This window comes from Ammospiza caudacuta, chromosome 3 (assembly GCF_027887145.1).
Source record: "Ammospiza caudacuta isolate bAmmCau1 chromosome 3, bAmmCau1.pri, whole genome shotgun sequence".
Lineage (NCBI taxonomy): Eukaryota > Metazoa > Chordata > Aves > Passeriformes > Passerellidae > Ammospiza > Ammospiza caudacuta.
This window is the reverse complement of record NC_080595.1, coordinates 24,206,163-24,232,040: the sequence shown is the minus strand read 5'-3', so window position 1 is coordinate 24,232,040 and position 25,878 is coordinate 24,206,163. Positions and strand designations below refer to the sequence as shown.

Here is a 25,878-nt window from a genome sequence, read left to right as displayed (position 1 = left end):
GGATTTGAAAATTAAGTTTTAAAAATGTTTATGACAAAATTGTTTGTACTTGGACAAGCAAAGAAAAACAGAGGGAGGCACTCAGATAATGAGTAATGATTTATGAGGAGGTTAGTTTATCTCAGACAACTGGAGCTTACAGAAATCGGTGCAGTTATCGCCTTATAGGTAATGTAATGCACCACATTGCAAAAATCTGGGGTTCACCCAGAGATTCTTGTATTTCAGTACAACTGCATTAACCTCTGCTCATATCTTGAGGGCTTGGGGCTTTTGGGTTGGATTGGGTGTTTTTTGTCTGTTTGGTCTTGGCTTTTTTTGGTATGTTAGGCTATCAACATTTCTACTCAATGACAATATCAAGTAAATGAAAAACTGACAATCTGTGCACCCAGGAAAACTAAACCTCTAATGAAATTAAGCATTAGAGTTTATTAAATTTTATTGTATTATCAGAAAGTTTTTATTATAATGTGCAAAATCTGCTTAGTGCAGCCCTAGATTGTATTTACAGAACAGTGGGACAGCTTATGGAGGCTGAGTAGAAGATGCCAGATTGGACAATTGAAGGAATATAATCAGCATAATGTTTTTTGGAAAGGCAAAAGGAAACTATGCCATATGTTCACTTAAGCCTTAATTTTATGTAAAACTGGCTGTTTTTTCTTTGACACAGCTAAAATGCCCTTTCACTTACAGTTCAAAGACTGTTTATTTGCTCTCCAGATCCCCATATGCTCAAACGTATTGTACACAGCACTGTCCCCTACTGGGGAACATCATCAGAAACAGATTCCATTTTCCATCCAGCCAGGTATTTTTGAGGGGCTAAAACCTGACATGTGTGTTGTCAGAGGCTTAGAGGCAGAGGCAAATGGGAGACAAGAAGGAATTTGCCCTCCTTATTTCACTGGCTTATTTATCCATGTTAGGAGCAAATTAACCTCCTCAGCAGGAGCAACGGGATGTGTGTATTCCCATTTGAATTTGGAAGAGTTTACAACACCTGATACAGAGCCTGTGTGTCTCTGCAGGGTAATACACCAGCCTCTTGCACTACAGCTATAATGCTATTAAATTTACTTCATGGAATTAGTACAGTCACTGCTTGAGTTTATATAAGCTGCAAAGCAAAACCCCTAACTATTTTTAGTTAATCGCAAAGAGGATGGAACTTGTATTTTAGCAGTGAGATGATCATCTCTTTCTCTCTTAATTTCAGCCTGGAGAGATACAATCAAGGACATTATTAAAACATAACAAAACAAAGCAAAAAAAATCCATGAGGGTACTAGAGCCCAAACTACCACTTTCTGCTTTGTTATTAGTGTGGCATATTGCTGTTTTAATCTAATGCTAGGTAGTGTATTAATCTATAGGTATAAATTAATGAGGCTCTTAATGTATTTTCATTGGGAGGTTGAGCAGTCAAACTCATTTAGTTAGTGAAAACTACAAAAATCACTTTCTTGTGAAATCTGAAAGTAGAAGCTTCAATGAGCTAATGATCACAGTATGAACCATTTTATATACCACTGAAAATAAAGATAACCTGTAAATGTAAAATTTGCACAGCATAAACCATGCTTTTATGCACTTCCACCTGTAAAAACACTCTTTGTTCAACTCCACTTGAGAAAGATGAGCATATTTAAAACAAAACCTGTTAGCAGCCAAATCGATATAGTCTTCATGGTAATATTTTCTGACCAAACCCGTGTTCAACCCAGAAGGAGCTTAGCAAACAGGGCTAGGAGTCAATAGCCTGTACTGAGAGAGAAGTGCTGTGCATGTGGTGTACTCACATGGCTTTTTTGCTGGCTGAACTAGCTGAGGGTTCAGGTATGGGCTGTTCTCTGCATCTATTCTGCGCTTGTACTTCTGGCGACCCCCACGTACTCGGTCTAGGCGCACACCTACATTTGGAAACACAAGCAAACATGTAATTAAATACATTATGAGCATGCCTTTCAGGTAGCAATCTTCTATTTCCTGCCTTCCAATATTTATATTAAAAGAATGTTTATTTCAAAAGATTAATTTTAGAAAGCATGGGAAATCAGCATTACAAGTATTTGCAAGCAGTTTAGAGTTCCACACATGCAAGACTAAGTATACAACATAATTTCCTGTTCATTTAAAACCATTCATTCATTTTTACATATTATTAAAAACAGCTAGCAAGTTTAGTTTCCATTTGAAAGAGCCTAATCTTAAGTCATCTTTGCCAGAAGCAGAATTTCAAGGCTGTAATAAACACCATGGATATAGAAGCATAACATTATGAGCAGAGAAGTACAGAGAATTTGAACTTTAGAAACAATGAGTTCTGCATACAGTCTAGATAGTCAAAATCAAATTAAGATGGATTAACATGGCCAGAGGATACAAAGTAAGTGACCCTAGAAAAATAAGAATACATATGTGGCTTAAAGACTGAAATTGTTCATGAGGATTTGAAAGAAATTGTACAGTTGTGCATTCAGATGTCATCAATGATGAATTCAACATTTGTGTTCTACCTCCATACTGTTCATTCCTTCAATACAGCATTCTGCTGCCTGGTTTGTATGGATATATAGAAATTTACTGTCCTGAAACAAGCTATAGCTGCTGTCATAGGCAAAATGAAACAAGGTGAAAGGGTGCAAAGACAGTAGGTCTTACAAAACAAGGAAATATTTTTATTTCTTCCTGAGTCACTGAGGCAGATTTCCAGATGGCCCGGAGGAATGTGGCTAAAACCAAGCAGTAACATAACAGGGAAGTTGAAGAACTTGGCACACATGCAGGACAACAGGACAAGTAATACCAAGTGCAAAATCTGTCCTTGATGACATGGATTTAACAACACAAGAATAGAAGGACACATTAAGTACCAAAGGCCCCTGTGAGTAATGTAATAAAGTGCAGCTCACATTCTCACTTTTCTTTTCATTGTCTGTTTTAGCTCTCCTCCCTCTATATCTACTTTCTATTGCTATTATTGTGCCCCACTCTTCTATGTCCCTTCCCTCTGGTCTCTCCCTTAGATACAAAATACCACAAGAACTGGCTTCTGGACAGCAAGGGAAGCCACCAACAAAGAAGTTACAGTTCATGGGCACAGCAAGAAGAACACAGCACAAAGTTTAAGTGCTGCCTCTGAACCTGCACAGGTAGCCCAGACTAGTAACCAGGAAACATCTGTCAGTCCTCTTTCCTTCTCAGAAACCAAAATGGATTGACTGGGTTTTGTAAAGGAAAACTGTTTTGCCAACTAGCCAGAAATCCAAGGCCAACTATTGTTAGGGTGGTATTGCTTTTTTTTTTTTTTTTGCCTGTATTTCCTGGGTTAGTTAAACAGAAAGGAGATGCTTGCTTTGAGGACACAACCATCACCTGCAACTATAATTCAGTGAGTTGTATCCAACAGTGGTCAATAGCTTTTGCTCATCAGGAAAGCAGGTAATGATCACCCCTACTTCACAGTGAAATTTCACCTGGCTTATTGCAGAAGACAGTGTATGTCAGTCCATCATACCCAAGAAGTACATTTCTCATTGTGTGTCTCCAGTTGCAGTTATGGGGATCACAAGATTTAAACAGTAACACAAATGAACCACATACCCCAAGAGGTCAGTGCATAACTATGAATGAAATCTTATTTATGGTAGTTAACTATGTAACTTGTGACTGATTTGTGATCTACGCTGTTTGATAAAATTTTTGCTAATTCAATCAAGAGAGTACAGTTATTTCAGTTTTTATTTTTTAAAGTTATACTTAGAAATGCACAAACTACAAGACCACCACTATAAAAACTGACAGCTCAAACCTTTCAGAACTAATAATAACTCAGTGTTCTTCACACTTGAATTGGGAGTTTGAGCTACAGCTGGAGCAAATGACATCCAGGACAATACATTGCCATAAAAACAAACAGCAGAAGACCAAGGTTTGATAGTTGAATATTCAGAAATAGGCAGAGGATTAGAACAAGCCACATGCAATATTGGTGGGATTATGAAAAAGACTGCCCAGCATTTGAAGAAAAATAGATAGAAAATGATTTCTGCATAATTCAGATGCCATCCTTCTTTCTGCTTGGGAACAGATTTCATAGTGATAAAAGATGGATAGCATCAGACATAAGTATGTTTAATCAAAAAGTAATGGAACTGAAGCTTAAATTAAAATAATATAAATCTACCAAGATGAACAATTTTTTTTACCTCCTTTGCATTAGATGAGATACACACTCAAGCCATTCACATACCCAATGGAAGGAAATAAAGAAAAATGTCACTATAGCAAAATTTTACATAGATCCATGCCCTCATCTAATATACATTGCTTTATCTATAAATATAGCTTTATTTTAAAAAACCGTAACTTCTAGATAAATGGAGGGCAATTGTATTGCACAATTTAAAATTACCTAAGTCTATAATTCAAATTTTAATGTGAAAATAGTTTTGATAATGTAACACCAATAAATTAGAGCTTTATAATCCACCCATTAAAACTGATAGAGTTTATCATCATTTTGGCTCCTAATATTTCCTTTATCTGTAAGATATCCTATATCTATATTTTTCTGTATCTATAAGAAAGTAGATACTTAGGATTTAACTTCTGATACTCTAACACACCCTATTTTAATTTTACTTCCCAAGGGTCTCTATAGGAGTAAACACAGTGCAAGACACTGCTTAACAAGCTATACCCATCTGATATTCCATAAAAACTGTGGAGTTTAGCAGGTAGCAAACTGAAATCCAAAGGTTCCAAAGTATATCCATGGATGTTCCTCTGTAACTCCTTTAACTTGTATGAGAGAATTTATTACATAAAGTTTTATTTATCAAGACAGTAGCAACTGATGCCTCCTTTGTTAGAATAGCAAAGGGAAGAAATAAAAGTAATTTTGTCCACAAAGATCCTCATTTGGGGCAGGAGGAGCTTTACATAAGTCACAGATGTAACTGTTTGAATTCCACACAGTCTGTATTCAGATTATTAAGGAGGATATTGTGACATCAGGAGAAATTAGGTTGACCTCTGCTTCAGCTCTGCTGTGCATTGTGGCATCACAAAATCTTCAGCATCTCAGTTCACTCACCCAATCAGTCCTCAACCATGCAGTGAAAAGAAAGATACCAACTCCACCCATAAAAAATCCTGTAATATCTCCCAATGAACTGCACTATATGTATTATAACAGGGTCAAAACATTCATGTCACTGAACACAGCTCCACCACAGACAAGAAAATGCGATTCTTCACATTCCCTAATGCTCATTTGAAAAGCCTTCAACAGAGAAACAACACCAAGAGCCCTAATGGGAAAAACAGGGATGACCACAGGGTAGAAATAGGAAGAACAGGCTTGCCACCGGTTAAGAGAGCAGTTACTTTCAATGTTAAAGTGCAGCACATTCACTTTACGTCTCAGGACAAGCAGAACTCATGAACTGGCTTGTTCAGGAGTGATGGGTGGTCAGAGATTTAGACATGACTTAAAAATCTCAGAAGATGAGGGTTGGGCTGTAGAGCTGTAGTATAGGGAGAGATGGAAACTGTGTAACTCAGTGCAATAGCTATTTTTTAAAATAAATTACAACGTAAATAATTTACTGAAAAAACACAAGATATTCTCCACCTATTCTTCAGGGAATAAATGTTTTTATATAATCACTACATAAGCTTCTACAAAAAAGTCTGCCTCCTGGTTCCTTACATAATCTTAGCATGATTTCTATAAAATGCTACACAACACACAACAGAATCACTCTGGGCACTTATTCTACACTAAATGTGTCCACACAGCCTTGCACAGAAACAACTGAAGGCCAGAGCAGATATGCCAATGAGCTACACATCAGGTTATTAAATCTAAACAACACAGGTAAATCTGAACTTATTTTCTTTGTATTTCCTCATCTGTTTCTACCTTGCCAATAAATGTAAATTATTATTCCTGTTCTGTGGTTCTTTCCTCATACTGCCTTGAAGACCTCATGCAGGACAGACACCCACTGTGATGATGCTACATAACCAACAAGACTGCCCATACCCCAGTATATTACTGACTTTGCAATTCAGGTCCTCACTATGAAAATACTATTTAACCATGTCATCTCATTTTCCATACAGATCCAAGCCATATTAAAAGCATATTATTTACTCCTTTTATCATCCATCACTATTTACTCCTTTATCATCCATCTCTATTTTTTTCTCCATCCTCTCCTCCTCACCTTGGCTACAAGCTGCCAGTGTTCATTTGTTCACCTGACCCATAAACATTCTTGTCCTTTCCACAGAGCTCTATACCCACAAGTTACATTGGAAGGCATTAGCCCAATCCTTCAAATCAAGTTCTACCAACACCAGGTTTGCCTGGAAGAAACTGCTCACTCCCTTTAATTGCAGAGCTTTTTCTTTGAGGAAAAAAAAATTACTTAATTAGTAAACAACAGGTTTGAAATCAGACTGAAATGTGCAATTTTTACTTCCCTCAGGAATTTCACATTCTGCTCCCTTCCTGTTTCCCCTACGTTACAGTCTCATGGCAAGCTGGTATGTTCTACATCAATGCCACCCTGGCAAGCTCCACCTCTAACACAGCATTTGATATGTATGAAAAATATTCCTATCTCATTTTTTGACATATGTAACTGGCTAACAATCCATTTTCTACAGATGTCTGCAAGATTTCCAGCATTGTCTTCAACAGTGAGACAGGTAAAAATGAATACCCACGTAACTGCATCTTGCCAAGCTCTAGAGGAACACTGGTAGTAGAGGTAAAAAACCCCACATTAACAACAAAACTGGAAAGCACAAATATAATTTTAATGGCAGGTTCCAGTGTGCTTCTCCTTTGGGACAATGCCTTAATAGAGTGTTCCAGTTCACTTGAACTTACTGTGATTATTTCTAAGATTGCTGAATAAACTTCAGTGAATATTATAAACTCCATTTTGCTTTTATTTACATAAGCCAGAAAAACTAGTTGATTTTTCCACCATGAACAGAGACAGAATGTTTTGAGATTTAAGAATGCACCCTCATCTAGATATTCTTTAGACACTTCAGCAACCTCTATAATTTGGGGTTAGAGTCCAGTGCATTAATCCTGCAGACTGAGAGATTTGCAGTGGAAAAAATACTTTAAACCATGAAAGATCTCTCTCAATACAGTAGAAACATGCAGAAAAGTAACAGAGCTGAAGAAATAAGATAATATCAGCTATCATTTATTCTGGATCTGCATACTTGTTTTATGTGCTGAATTACAAAGATGCCAAAGAGCTTCTGCAATCAGTTTACAAAGTATTTGGACAACACCTTATGCAGGTAAAAATTCAGCTAGAGATGTAAAATATGTGTCTACTAGGCAGAGAGAATTTTGAAAACAGAGTCTTAATTCATCAAAGAAGATAGAAGCTATGACTCACATTAAAGTTTTCCTGATCTATGGTTGAATTAACAATTACCAGGGGAAGGCTTCAGTGTTGTCTTCCTATAGCCATCTCCACAATTAAACACATTATTTAGAGTAGCATAGGAAGTCTAAAACTCATCCTCCTAGTTTGCATTCAACTAGCACCAAAAAGTAATTGTTAATGTGGGATGAAACTGGCTGTTCTCAAGATGTGCCTGTAAAACAATTAATTCATTAACTGACCCAGATAATTGACTGAAAAACAAAACAGTGTTTATTACTTTAATATCTAACTTAATCTGTGACTAGTTGTTTAATTTATCTGTTCCTCTGCAACAATTTGTAAAAAACAGTTTATTATTAAAAAGTCCCAAATAATCAGGCTAATTAAAATATTTAGTAAATTGTTTCAGGTTGAAAAAACAAAAGAGAATAATACTGCTTTTGCAAAACAAATGCTTCAAACTAATATTTCAGATTTTGCTAATGTTTAATACTAAACAAAGCTTCAAGGCAACCAAATGTAAGCAGTATTGGAAATTTCGTTTTTGTCCTGGGAGGAGAGGATGAGATAGGCTGGATTTTTGCAAAGGAACTGATAAACATATCTTTTAGGCTAAAGCCCAGTGGTTTGTTTTTTCCAATTTGACAAAAGAACTGATAAATGCATTACTTACACAGCTCAGTACTCAACCTCTCTTGAAAGGAACATTAACTTTGCATGAACTAATAATCTACATGCTGAAATTTTGTGCACTGCCATTTATGCATTAAACCACAAAAGAATGTTAATAAAATCCCCTTCGTTTTCCCATGTAAATGAGACTTCGTGTAAATAAATTCTATTATTTCTCAGCCCAAGTGATTTCCCTTGAAGAATGGTCCATAAACAAAGATGTTCGCATGAAGAAAATGTGACATAAAATGTTTAAGAATCCTATTGTTCCTTTACATTTTTAAATGGCTCCATATGTATCCTAATCTGTGACAGTAACAAATACAAATTAGGTCACACGCAACAGGTGACAAGTTTTAATTGAATGTCTTCTGTCTGCAATTCTGACAAAAAGTGAATGGAAATAAATGAGTCTGGCAAGACAGCCCTGAGCCTTACAATACCCAATACCTCATTATTTTTAAACAGCTATCTATAAACTGATGCTGACAAGCCTTGAACCTTTTATTTCTGTTCAAGAAGAGGTGAATGTGCAGAAAGAAAGAAGAAAATAAAAAAAAAGAAAAACATGACAGCTACACTGTTGCATCAAACATGCAACACCCGTTACCCAATGATTAGCTCTCAAATATTACAAAAGAATATCTCTTACACTTCACTTAAGAACTTAGAAAAAATCTGTCTCTCTTTTGGAAGAGATACACTCTGTGCACTCCATTACTAGTGCCTAAATTGATTTTTTCCAGGTTTTGTACTACCAGATTTTCAGTAGAATTATGCTAGACTTAAGATGATTTTTAAAAGAGGCTGAAATCAGGCCAGTAAACACAGGTTATACAGCTTGCATTTCTTTTCCTTCCCATTTCCAAAGTGAGGAAGAGCCTGCGTTGCAGCAAAATGTGCATATTTGTAAACTGCAAAGGAAAAGGAATGCAGAACTAAGGCTGAATATACATTAAGCCCTGGTGTTTCTGAAATGAAGCAGTTACCATTACATAATACTTCTCTCCCCATCACCTGGATTACTAATATACTAATTACTAGGAAGCAGTGTAAAATACTGCAACAGCTTTTATGAATAACACAGAAAATACTGTTGCTAATTGCACCATTAAATTTCATGTCAATGTGCTTATATATCATAACCATACTATATGAGAGTATATGCCTTATTTTTTTAATTATGCATACAATGTCCTGGGACAAGGTATAAGAATAAATAAAGGCAATCTATCACTAACTAAATACCACAGTTCTAACCTTAATTTATTTAAATATAATTACAGAAGATGCTATCTTGTTTCAGAGTTCAAATTACAACCAATTTAATGAAGTGGAGCTTGCTGGGCTGTAAAGTCATTACTGCATCAATACACTTGTAACCATTACTTTAAAGGTGACAAGCCCAGCCTGGGAAAGGCAGCTTGGCTGGTGATCCAAGGAGAGGGCACAGAACCTCAGGAGACACAAAGGTCAAAAAGTAAGTTTGAGCAAGGCCATGCCAATGCCTGAAGGTCAAAAGCAGGCCTTTATTCTAGATCACATCACCAGAGCTTATAAAGAATTCAGGAGCCATTCTGGTGACAACTCTAATAGAAAAGAAGTCTGACTGAAGTTCTGGACCATTTGCTGGCAACTCTCAAGACAGAAGGGAAGATTGAAATGAAATGTGTTACAATAATCAGACTGTGAAGTACCAGCAGCATGAACAAGATCTCAATACCCTTTTCAGATACAATGATGTGCAGTTTCACAATATTTCAGTCAGTGACTTGGAGGATTCTGGAATTAATCTGTGATCCAGAAATCAAAGGAAAGTTCTTAATAGCATAAGCTGAAACAGTTATACAAAATAGTATCAGTTCTACTGGGACCAGGAAATATTCTACTTAGAATTTGGGTTTCTACCTACAGGAGTGATTTCATTCTGCTGGAACAGAATCAGAGAAAACCAAAGGATGGCTCATCACACTAGAGCTTTAAAACAGATGTAAAATTCACTGAAATACTAAGTTTTTTTACCCTAACAAATATGATCCCTAACTCTGGGGTTATTTTCTGTATTATTAGACTTTTTTTTTCCTTCCTAGGAACAAAATCTTTCTTGTCTTCCTCAAGGAGCAGCCATTCTGTGATGACCTGTACAAGAGTAAGACAAGCAGAATTTACTTTCCAAATTGCACTCATCTGGCAAATTAACTGAGACTTACCTTTCCAGCTCAGATGGCTTTATAATGCCACTTGAGCCTAAATTTGCCTCAGTGAAAATATGTATTTTCTCACAGAATTCTGGATTTCTCCAAGGCTTGTTCATGAAAGCATCATTCTGACATTGTCTTTTCTCTTAGTACACCCATAACAGCCCTATCTCCTCAACCTTTCTCACATGTATGTATTAAGTAATTATGAGCTGTATTTTTTTGGTGAAACACTGTGCAATTCTCCCCTACTTTTTCTTTATTCTTTTAAATAGTAACATATCTGGAACTGCATCCATTTCAGACTTGATCCTTCAAGCTTCCTCAAAAGGTACAGCAGAATTCTGAACTTCTCTCTGTCTTCTTTCTGCATGCTATTTTATGGCTCCCAAGAACCTCACACCATGTCTCAGCTTCAGTTTGCAGCTAACAGATTTTCAGGAGCATTAATAATATCTTATCATTATTTATAAGTGTAAGTTTTAAAGTATAGATACCAATTTGACTTATATGGAAGACTGCAATGGGAATGTAAAATATCTGAAGTAATTTAATGAGTACATACACCAGTCTGATGCTAAAAAGGGCATACTTTTAAACCTATGCACAGACTTCATATGAAAATACGGGTTTGACTTGGAAAATGTGGCAGATATTCCCACTTTTTGGCCTTCTGCATTGTTATTCTGTTTGCACATGTTTTTCAAGACTAGATAGGAGTTACACAGTAGGGTTTCATTTGGACTCCCAGAGTAATAGTCCAGTACAACTACAAGATAATTCTAACCTCAAGATAAAAGATTTTATATTACTAGCTTCACATGTCTTTGGCAAATGATAGGGCTTTTCTGTACTTTGCACTTCCTGTCCATGTACTGCAACTTTCTGTTCCTTACAATTCTGGCTGCTGCAAGAGTGAAGTTCAACAGTGGCTTATATGGGTACATAGTTCAGATGGGCACATCTGAAATTCCTGGTTTCTACTTCCATTCTCATTTGTCTGAGCAGCTGCTTATTTTAGAAAGAACAGTGTTTGTCTGTTATTTAGGTAGGGGAAAAAACCAATGATCTGGGTTAATATGTTCGGACTGGAAGGCACTGACATAGCACATCACAGCACCTTCTTGTTCAGTGTTCCTTCTGCCTGAAAATCTTCACATGGAACAAATTTTTTCTGTTTCATTATTTGCAGTGTGTTAAAGTAATGACTGTTCAACAATAAAAACTTCAAAATGTAGTGGCTAGAGGGGCATCAAATCGAGACACTGCAGAGTAAAATAAAGAAAATTACGTAAAATGTCAATGTGGTGGAATTGTTTCCTATTAGTACTGTAGCATTGCTTTTAAAGATGGAAACAAAAATGGAGATATGAAGATATGTCCTCTCCACATATTATGGTTTCTGTAGATGGCACATAACATTCCAAATGGCCTTGCCAGGAATGGATTTTACAAATGGCCTTTAGTGGAGGACCATAATCCCACCCACAGTACAAAGATGTGCCCCAACATGTTCCATAGTACTGAAACTATGCCTTCTCCTTTGTTTGTATATAACATTTCTCCTGTTCTTCACGAATACTACTATCAAAGAATTGTGCATACATGAGAATCTGAAAGTGAAACTGAGCAGAAAACCACCAAAATTAATTTATCAAGTTCTGATGCTAAGGTTAAGTGAGGAGAAAAACCAGGAATAATTTTTTAAATTTATTAAATTTTACAAGAGAAGGCTCCAGTCGTTCAACTGAATTACATGAGTAGATATATCAAATATATAAAACTCCAGTCGTTCAACTGAATTACATGAGTAGATATATAAAATATATAAAACTATCAGATGTGGTGGAACATGGCAGGATTAAAAGATGCATACTATTTTGTTAATCTTCTAATGTTCACTTTTTCCCCTTAACACAAAAAGGATTGAGATATTACTGTATATACATATATACAAAAATATTAGCATAATATCTGCTGATATCAGTTAAAGTGTGAAAAGAAGACAAGATTAATTATTTTGAAATTCCTATAACAAGTGCATATATTTGTGTTTCTTCTTCATAAAGCAATGGAAAAGAAAGTGACACAGGGGGAGTTAACAGGTACAAGGTTCTGTGGCTATAAATGAGAAAAAAGCATCATCTAACTCTTCATGTAGAATTTTAAGCATTCTCCCAAACATGCTTAGCACTTCACTGATGGCCTGAGTGTGAGTGATTTACACCCCAGCTCACACACCCTGCCAGGCTCACAGCCTGACACTCAGCCTGACACCCTGCAGTGACAGGTTACCCTGCTTCTGGCCTCTGAGTCTCGTTCAGGTACCACTTGAGCAATTAATGGAAGGTTTATTAGTGGCACCACTTTGCTGATGCCACTGCTGGAAGCTTTCCATGCAGAAGCATCTTGGTTAACCAGCATATTGACAGCCCTTTCGTGGTTAGCAACAGGAGTGGATCAGAGCCTGTGCAGAAAATCCCAGCTGAAAAACAGAACTGCAAAAGTGCTCAGCATTCCCCAGACCTTTTGACTGCCTCTACTCTTACAAACAATTAATAGTATGAGGTAAATTGATTTCATTTCAATAAAACACAATAAATTTTTAAACAATTAGACGATATAGTCTTATTATAAAGTGCCCCTGCTCTAAAACAGAAACTGTGACAATTTTCCTCTAATTTCATAGGTAACACTGGGCCTTTGGGAAATGGGTTAATAAATTCTAGTTTTCCACACCAGGCAGACTGATTTACTGTAAACTTCCCTCATTACACTTATAGTAGATGTCTATCAAATTGCTTATGAGAACAAATTTATGGAAAATATCCAAGAGTAATGCTTTGTTCTTATTAAAATACATGAATATGTATGTAATTTTAGCCAGCCTAAATGAACAAAACAAAAAGAAAGAGAAAAAAGGTCAAAAATTTTTGTCACAAGAATTATTCTTTTACACAAGAAACAATTTGTCCGTGTTAAAAATGCCTTTATATAAAAGAGGCTTGTCTGAGGAGAATATTTTTCTTTAAATTGTAATGGCAACTGCTATGAAGAAAACCCATACAGTAATACAAGTAATTGGGCGACATAATTACATGAGCATTATTTAAAAGAGGAAATAAAGCATAAAATTTCCTCATAAATTATTTTTACATAGAATTTTAACAGATGCAGAATTAAAAAAAAAATTAAAATAGTTCTAAGTGAGTAATTCCTGATAAGCACAGTCTATTTAAATTGATACATACCTACCCTCCTCCTGAATGCAGATGTCAATGGGAATATTCACCATGAGCAATGCTAAACACACACATATTTTGTTTTCCTAGGAGCCATGAAAAGAATATTTACCAAACAGGAGACCAAGTCTTCCCACTCAATGCATTACAAATCTATTATAGCTCTACTGAAGCCTGCACATTTCTCCAGAGCTACTTCTAAGGGTGACAAGAGCAAAGAGTTTCATTGACTTTGTATTTTTTTCCAAATACTGTGTTCCTTTCAAAGTTTTCTGCTTTATGTCCCAAAGTTCTCTTCCTTCCATTTAAACACATACATTGAACTCATTCACTCTTTTAAACATATCACTATACATTCCTAGAGAATGTGACACCCAATTTAAAAGACACTAAGACTCAAGAGCAGAATTTACTGAGTAAAAAGGTAACAGGTTATGTATAGAATAACTTAATGAAACAAGGCCAGAAACCTACAAGAGTATTTCAAGATATTTATAACTAGCACCCTCAAAATGAACAAAGGTATGTAATACTCTTCCCTAGGACAGGTTTTGAGCAACTTGACCAGGAAGGGTATGTACAATTTGTACAGTTCAGTCCCTGGGTTCTGTGAATTGCTTATGAAAACAATGTCATTGTTGTCACACTGTGATCAGGAAAGCAGACACAGGTTTAAAGGAAAAGGAGATGACAAGATCCATGATGGCCTGCAGTGAGTACACTTTTCTTTCTCCAGCAGGAACTCTTCAGAGAATAATCACTAAAGGCTGTGTGTGCTTTGCACAGCACAGTGTAACTCAAACCAATGACACTGCATTGCTTAATGGCTAATATACAAGCTAAGAGTCAAAATTCCTTAATCACTCTTTTATCCTGCCCTACATGGGCAATCCATGAATATAAATACAAAAAAAGTTAAGGTCTGGAGAGCTGTTAGCAAATAAAATCTCTACGTGGTTCAGTTTTCCACATTTAGATTCTGCCCATCACTTCATCTCCACATTACTCAAGATCCAAAATTGTACCTAGGACTATACTTAAAGAAAACAAACCTGTTTCTTCCTTTCTTCTTTCCCTCTTCTTGACCTTAGAACCTTTACTTTGGATCAGAACCTCCTGCAATGTGTTCATTTGCTCCAGAAAGTATTTTGACCCTGAGGTCAAATTTGGATCCATTTTCAGATGTTCAAGTTTTTTTCTACTAATTTTAATCTGCACCACATATATTCAGAAGAATGGGATAAAAACATGGAGACAAATCTGAACAAGAAAGCACATTTTATTGCATTACTCTAAAGTGACATACCAGGAATAAGATCTTGCCTGTATTTTTAAAGGGAACTCATTCAAATGTTCTTCCTTGAAGCCTTAACTTAGTTCAACCTGGAGAAAAGAAAGGAACTGACCACTGAAGAAAATACCTCTAATTATGTTTATATGCAGCAAAATGGTGCATCACTTATAGGAAATATCACTATGTTTTCTGGGAATATTTTTATTGGAGAAAATCAAAACACATGGCACTGAGGATGGATCCTATGAGGAAGGCCTTTGGGATTGGTGATGGGACCTTCTTAAATCAGTGATCTCAATGGTCTTAACAAATCTGGTATTTTCTGACACTGTTTCTTAGGGTTTTACATGTTTCCCATTTGCTGACATGTGAGATTTATGTGAAAATCGTACACCTTGGCACTGCTCAGAAGCATTTGTTTCTTGAATTGAGGCAGGTTTTAGAAACTGTAACACAATTCATTTTTTACTGCCTTTTCCCTATTTTACAGAGTTAAGTTATTTTCCACTTGTCATGCCATTGTGTCAGAGATGGTGTGGTGTGGTGGATTGATATCTCTTTATTATTCTCTCCAGCCTGTGGCTTTCCTTTTAGATTGCTCTGTGATCTTCTTCTCAGCTATCCACAAAGAGTGGAAGTGTAATAAACATCTCTACCTTGTGCCAAATTTTTGTGGGGACTACTGCTCTCTCAGTGATGATATTTGCATATTTCTTGAAAATAGGTTAACTTGCAGTTAGAGCAATAGGAAACTTGGCCATGTATCCTAAATCTATCAACCCAGCAGAATTTCAGTTTTAACTGGACTTTCAAATTAAGACTATGAGTCCACAAAAAAAGGAGAGAATGCACTGCAAAATATATATTGACAATCTATTTACATTCAGAGTAAATTTTTTGCGTAACTACCAAAGACGAACAAATATGACTAATTCCACATGAAAAAAAATCCTAAACCTAAAATAAATTCATAGCCAGAATTCTGGGATTTTGATTGGCATCTTCCCTACATCTGAAACAGTGTAGCCCATATTTTATCCAAAATCATTTCCAGAAAACAGCATCAAAATAAATTTTAAATCCTTTGCACGGGCTTTTTCATTTTTATACCAATCTAATTAAAAGATGAGGCAATTCTCCTTCTAGTTACATAAATATGTAAGACAGAATAAAAAAGCTTTTCATAGGCTTGTTTTTTATTTGTCCCAGTCTATCAATTCTGTTCTGAGGAATGGATTTTCATCTTTGTACTAAACGTCAAAAAATGCTCTCTACACTTTACATTTCTTAAACCATGTTGTACATTATACCAGTAAAGTATCCAAACCTCATCAAAACTCCACACAGTTGGCAAATGCCACAGTGAACTAAACAGACTGGGATTTCAAGTGCTGGATACTTAACAGCCGGAGAAGCTCTTTAATCTTGTTTAAGAAAGAGAGGGCATAATTTATCTGGAGACAATCCTCCTTGGCAGCATGTGCATAAGAAAGGGAGGCTGAACGTGCTGAGCTTTAAAAGGGAATTGAAAATAAAAGTTTCTACCATGAGCATAGTTCCCAACAGTAACAAATAAACAAACAAGCAGGTTAGCTGTTATGCACACCAGGTCTGAAGCATCAGTGCAGAATTTTGCCTGTGCTGGCAGTTGCATGAACCAAAGCCACTCACAGTGAGAGAGATTTACCTGCTCATCTCAGACTATTGCTGCTGAACTGGGCCATAATCAAACACTTTCTAGATACTTCTCACATGTCATGAATCCTGAAACTAAGGGCGATTCACAAAAGGACAATACCAAACTGGTTAATGCATATTATTTGATTTTAAGAAGTGTAAAACTACATCAGTTTGGAAATGAAGACAGAAAACGTATCTTATTACATGCAATTGCAACACAGTCAATCCTGCCAATGGCAAAGATCAATGGCTAGACCAGTAATTCCTCCACTGAGAATAGCTGGGGCGAGACAAAGAATTCCTTCATGTCCTTTTCATTCATCAATAGATACCATGAAAAAAAAAGTGGGTTATTTAGTGCTAGTTTCAACTTACATTATTAATGTGAGGAAGCAGACTAAATACTGATTAGCAACAAAGTAAGCACAGTGAAGGACCAAAACTATTGTAAAGGTGCAAGAACCCAATATAAAAAGGCAGTTGGATTGTGGATATGTTCTTCCTCCCATTTTAGTTTTGATGTACAACTGTTGAAAACTCTTTAAAAATTTAATTTAGAGGTGGGACCCATAAATATTGATGCTTCTTTACCAGTCAAATATGGGAACTTGACATAATCCAGGAAAAAATTGGTAAGTCTGTCATTCAAGGAAAGGTTTTCCATCACACTTTATTCTTTATTATGGAACAGTTTACCTGAGGACACACTTAGAGATCAGTGCCATGTTCTACTGCTCAAAGATCTGTTATTAGGATCTGGCAATTTTACACAGTTTTCATGATCAACAAATGCCTGCAGTCCTTACTCAGAGAAAACTGCAACTCTAACTCCCATGCCACTAAAAGCCCCATTGCAGACTTTTCCCAGCACAACATCCAGCATACCCACCTAATTAATGCAAGCAGTATTAGTGCCATTTATCTTTCTTTTTCATTGTTTTTTACTCAGTTACTTCTCCATCAAAATGCACTGTGTTTTATTGTTAATTGTGATTAAAAAAAAAGAAATGAGCCAAATCAATTACAGTCCTCTATCAATCTGTATGGTTGAGCCACAACTTTTACTGTTTTAATTAAATGAAGAAATGGGTCTATTGTTTAAAGGCATTAAAGAAGGCAATTCTAAACTTCAAGTAAAGGGGTTTTTTGCTTTTACTGGGGGACAGAGATACCCATAAAAGCAATACAGGTCTCTATTTGAATTTCACAGCAGCTGTGAAATTTATAAGAGTCACAGAATCAAGAACTTATCCCTTTTGTTCTTTTAGCTAACATTCCACTGATTCTAATGGGTTTAGGCTGTGAAAATGTTACCTACAAAATGTCACCATGGCTTTAATCCTGACTTAGCAAGAGGACACAATCTTTAACGAAGAAGAAAATCTAACAAATGAACAAGAAACATTCTGAAGTAAAAACAACAACAAGCCATATAAGTTGTCAATGACTGGAGCAAGATTACTGGATTTAAACTTTATTATCATTATAGAGCTGACCTTGCATGTCATCTGTCTCATATAAAATATTGTCCTAAAATATGTGAATTTCAACACAGAAATATTTGTTGTAAATGGGATTTGACATATGTGTGAAACTGGTTAAAGGGCTTTTCAAGCAAAATCTGTCTCCTAGCAAACTCTACAGCAGAGGGTTGCCACACCAGGGAATACTGACTAATTATGAAAGTACATAATGGCTCATCTTTACTTTTCCTTTTTCTGACTTGCTCTTTTTTGTGACCAGCAGAGGCTGCAGATTGCACAGACAGTATTCTGTTTACACAGTCCCCTCTTTCACTCCCAACATCCCTAGGCTACAGGGATCACCAAAGAAGCCAGTCTAAGAACAACACAAAACATTATTACTCTTCTGGTTTTCCCTAAATGCTCTAGGTAGCCACCACTTTATGCCGTGTACACTACGCTCCGTTACTGCCCAACCTAATAAAGACTTCTGTCACAGCGATAGCTTTTCATCTTCAGAGCTCTTTTCTCCTCTCCTGATAAGGCTGCCAACTCTACTCTCTGTAAATGAGCTCATGTGAACACTTTATTTTCGGCTTGTGGAAACAAAAAGGGCCAGTGCTCAGCTTCAGAGCTTGAGGGGGCGGTTTGCTATCTTCAAAGCATGACCAAGGCGTTTGAAAGGGATTAAAATTAAATTGGTAAGCTTCGCTTGAAATAAGGAACTTGAAGCAGGACTATTGCACTCACAAACACTGCTTTTTCTTTAAAAGCTTCAGAAGCCCCTTAAAAATGGTCACTTTAACTCATTTTTATTTGTGTACTATTAAACCCCTGGCAACTGCTTCGATAAGACTGCTAGCCAGCACCCCATGTTATCATCAGTAGGCACACATAGCCAAGCATCTCCCTGTCAGGACAGATGGTTATCCCAGCCCAGTGCACTCAGTTCAGAAACATGTGAATCACAGCTTCAGCTCCCTTATCCAAACAGCAAATAAATTAAAACTTTCTTTGCAATCAGGGGCATATGTTTGCATCTGTGCACAGAATGACTTGGGCCAAACCTGAATTGACATCTTTCATTCAGTGACATCCTAACTATTTTGTGTATGTCCAATTCTTGGCACTGCTTGATGCACAATAAGGAGACATGAAAGAAAAACAAACTTTAACAAATACTTCTTCTGTTGTTGGATTTAATAGATATGAAATTAATTTCAAGAGATAGCTACTACTGTGTAGTGGATACAAAAATTTATATTTTTTAAAGCTCACACAAAATACATCCTTAGGAACAAAGCAATTAACTGTCCATCTCCTGAAGTGCTGTGCTTCTGTATCAGGTGGAATACCAAGTCAGCAATGACCCAGGACACATGTATTCCCTCCATCTAACATCTGGCCCAAAATCCATGTGATCAAAAATTATTTGCTGTTCTTATATTCCTAGTGTGTCCACATCAGGAGGAATGTACTGAAGAAGCAGAACATCTTGTTCAGCTCAAGATGAAGACCCAACCAATACAGGTGTCTGCAGCTAAAACTTATCAGAAAAGGAAGATATGTGGGAGCAAGGAGAGATCATTCTGCAAAAATTCTTGAGGAGTTTTAGATATGGAGATTTCCCTCAGGGTGCTCTCTGAATGGTGTCATTCTTTCAGACAATTTCCAATGTTTACCCTGGTGGTAACCTTATTACCACTGCTATTACTATTTCTAGATTCAAGTTCAGAGGGCCAATGCTGCCATTCACTGCTGTCCTTCCTAAGGTTGGGGCAGTTTTAGATAGCAAGTTTCTCATTGTTAAAGAGAGGTAGTGGCACGGTTTGAAAACAGAGTCAATAACAGAGCAGAGGGAAGCAAAACAGCCCTTTCCTGACTGGAAAGACTTCTAAGGTAAGTAAGCATGTAATGAAATTGACTCTTTTGACACCATCCTAATATAAATACTAAATGCAAATGATCATTGGAGGGCAGAATGTTCAAAATAAAAGCAATTCTCTGTTATTACATTTCTAAATAAGAAATGCAACATATCTTCCCCTTGAAGAAACTTCTTGATGAAAGAAAGGATTAGAAATAGCTGTGTCCAAAGATACCACCAAACAATACAAGAAAATACAAAGCTGTTCAGGACTGAACACCAAAGAAAACAAACAGAAAGCTGGACTACATCACAGAAGAAAAAAAGGGAGTTAGGAGATGGTCTGATTTGGCTTTACAGACTCAGCTTCTGAAATCACAGGCAGTACAAAGCCACCTGTCAGAAGCTGCCTCCAAGCAAGCAGCAAAGCACTGGTTTGTACCCATGGCATCCCTCCATGCCCAGCCTGACCAGAGGGTCCTGCTCTGCACCCCAGCCCTGTGACACTGCCTGCCAGCCTTCTGCCCTGATCCCAGCTCCATGCTCCCTCCTGCCTTCCCCACCACAAGCTGCTTTATATTCACCAGTACCAAATGCAGCAAAGTCCTGCAGAAGTCACAGCCTTGGTTACTGTGCTGGGACATCTTTATGCCAACCTTACTTATGAGTTTGAGTGTCTGACATGGCTCATGACAGACTTTGGACACTTTGTAGAATTGGGAGATAAGCAGCCAGTATTATAACCAAATCAAGAAGCAACACTACAAGTCATGCAGAAAGAACAAATGTATTCTCAACATGAACATCTCAAAACCTGACTTAAAATTGGAATGATTTTAAGTTGTTCTGTCAATATATCCTAGAGAAATAGCCTCTGCATCCCAAAATACACGACATATTGAAAACAAGACAATTAAGCCTGAAGGTGTGTATGCATGATGGATTTGAAAGCAAGTTCATGGCACAGCATAGGCATGATCTTGCTTCTGTAACTTGCTTATTGACTTTGAAGGTACAGAACTAAGTTACTGAGATTTAGCCAGCCCCCTTCATACTCTTGGAGCATCTCCACAATACTACCATAAACCTACTATTCTTAATAATAAATTATATTATTATGAACTGGGGCCTCTGGCCTCCCTGGCTGAGATACTAATCTGTTCTTATTAGCAGGTAGGGTCTACAATGAAGGCTGGATACAAAACCCATTAGTAGTAACTAATTGCAATTGACTAATTGATGCTAAGTGACTGATCTTAATCATGTGTAAGGACTTCAGGACCTTCTCTTATTCCAGAAGAGAGGTACTTCCTTCCTGTAGCTTAAAATCAGTTAGCATTGCCCAAGAACATATATAGCACACAAATGCAGTCTTGGCTTAGCATGCTATATTCTGTTCACTTGAGGTTGTTACATCACTGGGATTCATTACATCACGATGATGCAACCTAAAATGAAATGGTAAATTGGCATTTGTTCTGCTCAGTCTTAAAATAACTGTCTTTCAAATACTATCTTAGACATTTAGAGGCCTGCAGTTATCCTCTCTGTAGTCAAATTTGTAAGCAGAGAGGATATGCAAACTCAACTTCCCTGTCTGACAGGATTCAGATTTGTTTGCTGGTGTTTGTCCCCTTTTAAAGGGAAAGGAAAAGTGAACTTATACTGAGATCTACATTTTTTAAACTAGACTATTTCAAGCTTAAACCAAGTTAGATTATTATTACTGTCTCTCTTCTTTTATCAGGGAAAGAAACATCACAAAAGTAAAATAACAGCATTCCAGAATAATTTTCAGTTCCATGTGACTTTCTGCTCTACTGCAGAAACTTTTCCACCCTTCTCTATTTGAGAAGTTTCTTTTTGATGTGGCATGTACTCCTTTTTCCTCTGCAGCATTTAATATCCTGTTGGATAGGGCAGTTAAAAAACACCTACAAGAGAACACCTTGTTGACTAAGGCACCTACAGATTTTATCACTCATCCCCAGTAACAGACTTTGAAATGGTCCTTAACGAGCACACAGGCATTAAGGAAAAGACCTAAACAGACTTGTAATGTTCCATCAAAAATTTTGACCTAGGGCCACTAAGTGCTTAGTGTTATGATAGCTCTTAAGCAAAGACTGGAGCACTTGAAGGGAAGAAATTCTTTCCCATCAGAACAGAGGAGGCAGCCCAATCTTCTAGGGGAGAAAAAACCCAAAACCAACACACCATGGTTTTAACTAGAAGATTAGCAGAAAGTAGATGGCACCAGGAAACAATGCAAAACAAATGTTGCAGTTAACTGAAGTAAGCTCGAATGGTAACTCTTGGATGTAGCCTGTCTAGTCCAATCCCTTGCTCTTTGGTTTGTGTTTTATATAAGAGATTTTGCTGGCTATCTTAATCACTTTGTATCATGCAGTAAACTCCAGAGAATAAGCAAACAGAACCCTCTCAAGGCCAGGAGCTGAATTTGGGTCAGACAGAAAAAAATGGTTTAGTGGCCCGTACTCCCTGTCTACCAAAGATTGCTTTCTACCATGATGGCTGTAACTCTGCTGAACTACTGAGAATAATGTTCCTCTGTCTCAAAAATCAAGTGGGCATTGCTTGGAATAGCAAATACTAAGATTTAGAAGGAACACAATGTTCCGTAAAAATAGAACATTTCTTAAAATCACCATCTATACCCTGGCTCTGCAAGATTTTAACTCATATATATATATATACATATATATATATATATTTTAGGTTATTTACTCTGTAATGCCTACTTTAATGATGATAGTTCTGAAATCTTGCTCATATGCCTAGTTTCCTTTAAAAAATTACTGCACTTAGCTAGAAAAAAAAACCCTTTCTGTTTTTCATCGCTCAACTGCTATAGTTCTCAAAGTCTTCCATATTTTCAGCTATTATCCCTTTCGAGCAAAGAGCCCACTTAATAACGTTCACTCTAACAACCTCATTTATTTTCCAGAAAATTAACTCAGTTTCAACCCTGATTAATGATTTCATCTAAATGAATCAAATTAAAAATTGAAAATTATATTTCAAAAGCCAAAGAAAAAAAAATTGACCATTTCCAGTTAACAAATGATCCTTTCAAATATTAAAAGATGACCATGAAGAGTGCGTGATAGTAATGAAATCTTACTGGGGCCTACTGCTTATCTGGAGTTCAGGGAGGGGAGAAATGGAAAAAAAAAATCTTTCTGCATTGTTAACACTGAAGTCTCTTGGGATACCAAACTGACTTCCACTTAGTCTTTGCCTGTAATCAGTACACCAAAATAATATGAGAATTTCAATGTTAATTAAACTGGTAGGGTTGGAGATGCACCAATACTGAACAGGGATTAGGAAAGCACACAGTACCAATAACCACATCTGTTAACAAATCCTAATCTATGAAACAGCAATTTAACCTTCCTCAAACTGCTAATACCTAGGTACAGCCTCTCTACTAGGGAAGGGAAAGATCTTGGGACTTTTTAAAAAGAATTTTTAAAAATCGGCTGAATTACCTGAAGAAAAATCAGTTATTCAGATCCTATATACTGTCTTTTGACAGAGGAGAGATCCAATCTATTTGGCCCTTGGTTTGCTTACAAAAGGAAACACAATGTTTTATTTCTCCTTCTGTCTTGTATCCCCTACAATTAACTTTGTTCTCACAAAAACCTATTTTAAAGATTGTGATTATTCCTTGTATTTTTCAGGTTATGGTATTTATCAACTAGTAAAGAGTATTCACCACTTATATTGATAAATGAGTAACATTAACTTTTAATTACAAATTTACTGATGTCATATACAATCTCCAATGAAAAATTGCAACACATAACATTCATCCTGGAGCTGGGCCAAGGCATGGAGACTGACACTATTCCACTTCACCAGGACAAGGAAGTCACTGGAAAACCTTCTGCTTCCCAGGCTGACTTTAATGGAGGTCCAGCACTCACACTGAGGCTGTTTCACAGTCACCTTTGTAACTGTATGGAGCAACCAGACAGAAGGGAGTGGTAGAGCAGTGAGGGGCTCTTTGTGGATCGAGCCTCAGTATCTGCGTGACACAGATGTCTCTCTTGGTTTTCTGACTCTCAGGAAACAGACTGCCCCACTCTATTGCTCTGAGCCAAGGCCAAGTCCAGCAGCAAGGCCAAATATAGAGATGCTTGTGAAAATTTAGGAGTTAGCTGATGGGAGAAACTGGAGGCCACTCCAGACAGAGATTTCACAAGCTTTCCAAACAGTCCTGACACACGTTTGTAACCAACCTGTAACACAGTGCATAATGAAATCCTGGCACAGATGATGCCTGTGTTTCGAGGTATGCCAATCTGGATGCTGGTTTGGCAATGCTGACAGACTCCAAATGGATTGGGCAACAACTGCAATAGCTCATTTCCATTAGGTAAACCTATGCTGATCCTAGCTTTCCACTTAACACAACACCAAATTAACCTGGAGTGTAACTAGTCTCTTCCAACACAAAGACTGAGGTTAAATGAATAACAACAGTTAAGCTGAGAACACACCAAAACAAGCACTGCCATTACAAACAGAGTATTTACACTGATGACACTTTGCTGAAGTATTTCTCCTACAATCTCTACAATTGTTCTGGTAGCTCTCTTTTCTAAATTTAAGAAAACTGTGAGGAAACATGTATTTCAATACTTCTACTTCTCACTGAGAAGTTGGAAATTATTATGCTTTTGCATAAACTGTGTTCTAATCAACTTTGGCTGTGCTAGATCAGAGTATTTCATATCTGATCACTCTCAATTAATGATTCCTTCTACCTCCTACCCCCTTCTTCTGGTCATTCAGAATTTTGGCTTTTGTGAATTCTCATCAAATGAATATCCTCCATAGCTTTCCCTGGTAATTTCAACCATTGACTAGAGTAAGTGCAATCTTTCCTTGGTCCCCACAGATCTCACTAGAGAGATCCCTGCCTATCAATGCTGGTGTGCACTTGGGGCTGTATCCATGGATAGAAGTGATTGACATTTTATTCCACAAAATTAACAGGTTTTTCTAAAGGCATGGCAACAGCTCAAATTTTTGTCTCCTGAGAGCAATTTTATATTCTAGCACGAATGCACTTACTGTTTTTTGCAGCCTAATTGCCACCCTTGACTTTGCTTTTATCATCAACTGGTAGCACTTTCCCCTTTGCAATTTTCCTACCTGCCACCTCCTTTAGCTGCTTTCTTCTTCTTGTGTCTGTGTTTGGCTGCGCGAAGCCTCCCTCTCACATTTGAGGCTGTGAGCAATGTGCTGGCCTGCCACGTTAGCCATACCTTGGATGCTCACTGCATCAGAAACAATAAAGCCCAGCTCTGTGAGCTTACAAACACGAGTGAACACCAGCTTTGCAAATAATCCGTGGTACAAAATAAAAATCCTGTAATAATTGCAAGTGTTTTATTTGAAAGCAAAGGGAGGAAAATACTCCAGTACTACACACTATTTTTTAAATGCCCAAGAAAAGGCTTTTCATCATTTTTGTTTCCCATCACAAGTAAGTCCTGCACATTCCCTTCTGTCCTCCAGAACGTGTATTACTGTGACTGCCTCTCTACAGGGGCTGACCACATGGAATTCCCTCAGAAGCCCTTCAGTGGACATTTCTGAACATCCAGACCAACTCAAGAATGCCTTTTAATTGTGTTTGGTGGATCACAGAAAGGATGTAAGCTCATGCAAAAAGTTAAAACCAGCCATAAATTGGCTGAATTTTTTGCTGAATCTTAGCTCCATAGAGAGCCAGAATGTATTTGCTACCAGGAACTCTGCTAGGAGCAATCAGAGAGACAAGATGCTGGATGCTTCATCAAACCTGTTTTTCACCCAGCAGTGCAAGAGCATTAACTTCCTTCAGAATTTACATCTATGTAACATTCTCCAATGTCTTGGTTCAAAGGATGGAAGCAAATCCTCGTGTTTCCCTTGTTTGTTTTGGCTTTGTGCTTACTAGGCATCTTGCAGAGGGGTTTGATGAGGTTATTGTATCTTTAGGACAT

At 37.1% G+C, this 25,878-nt stretch overlaps 1 protein-coding gene across 3 annotated transcripts in view; it reads right to left on the bottom strand.

The window, feature by feature from the left end:
• Positions 1–25,878, bottom strand: part of ESRRG (estrogen related receptor gamma) — a 371,822-nt gene that overhangs the window by 51,041 nt on the left and 294,903 nt on the right. For all 3 annotated transcript variants that reach the window (XM_058802853.1, XM_058802852.1, XM_058802854.1), the window contains one exon: positions 1,806–1,916. In XM_058802853.1, the coding sequence (XP_058658836.1) occupies positions 1,806–1,916 (111 nt within the window). The remainder of the gene's footprint in view (positions 1–1,805; positions 1,917–25,878) is intronic.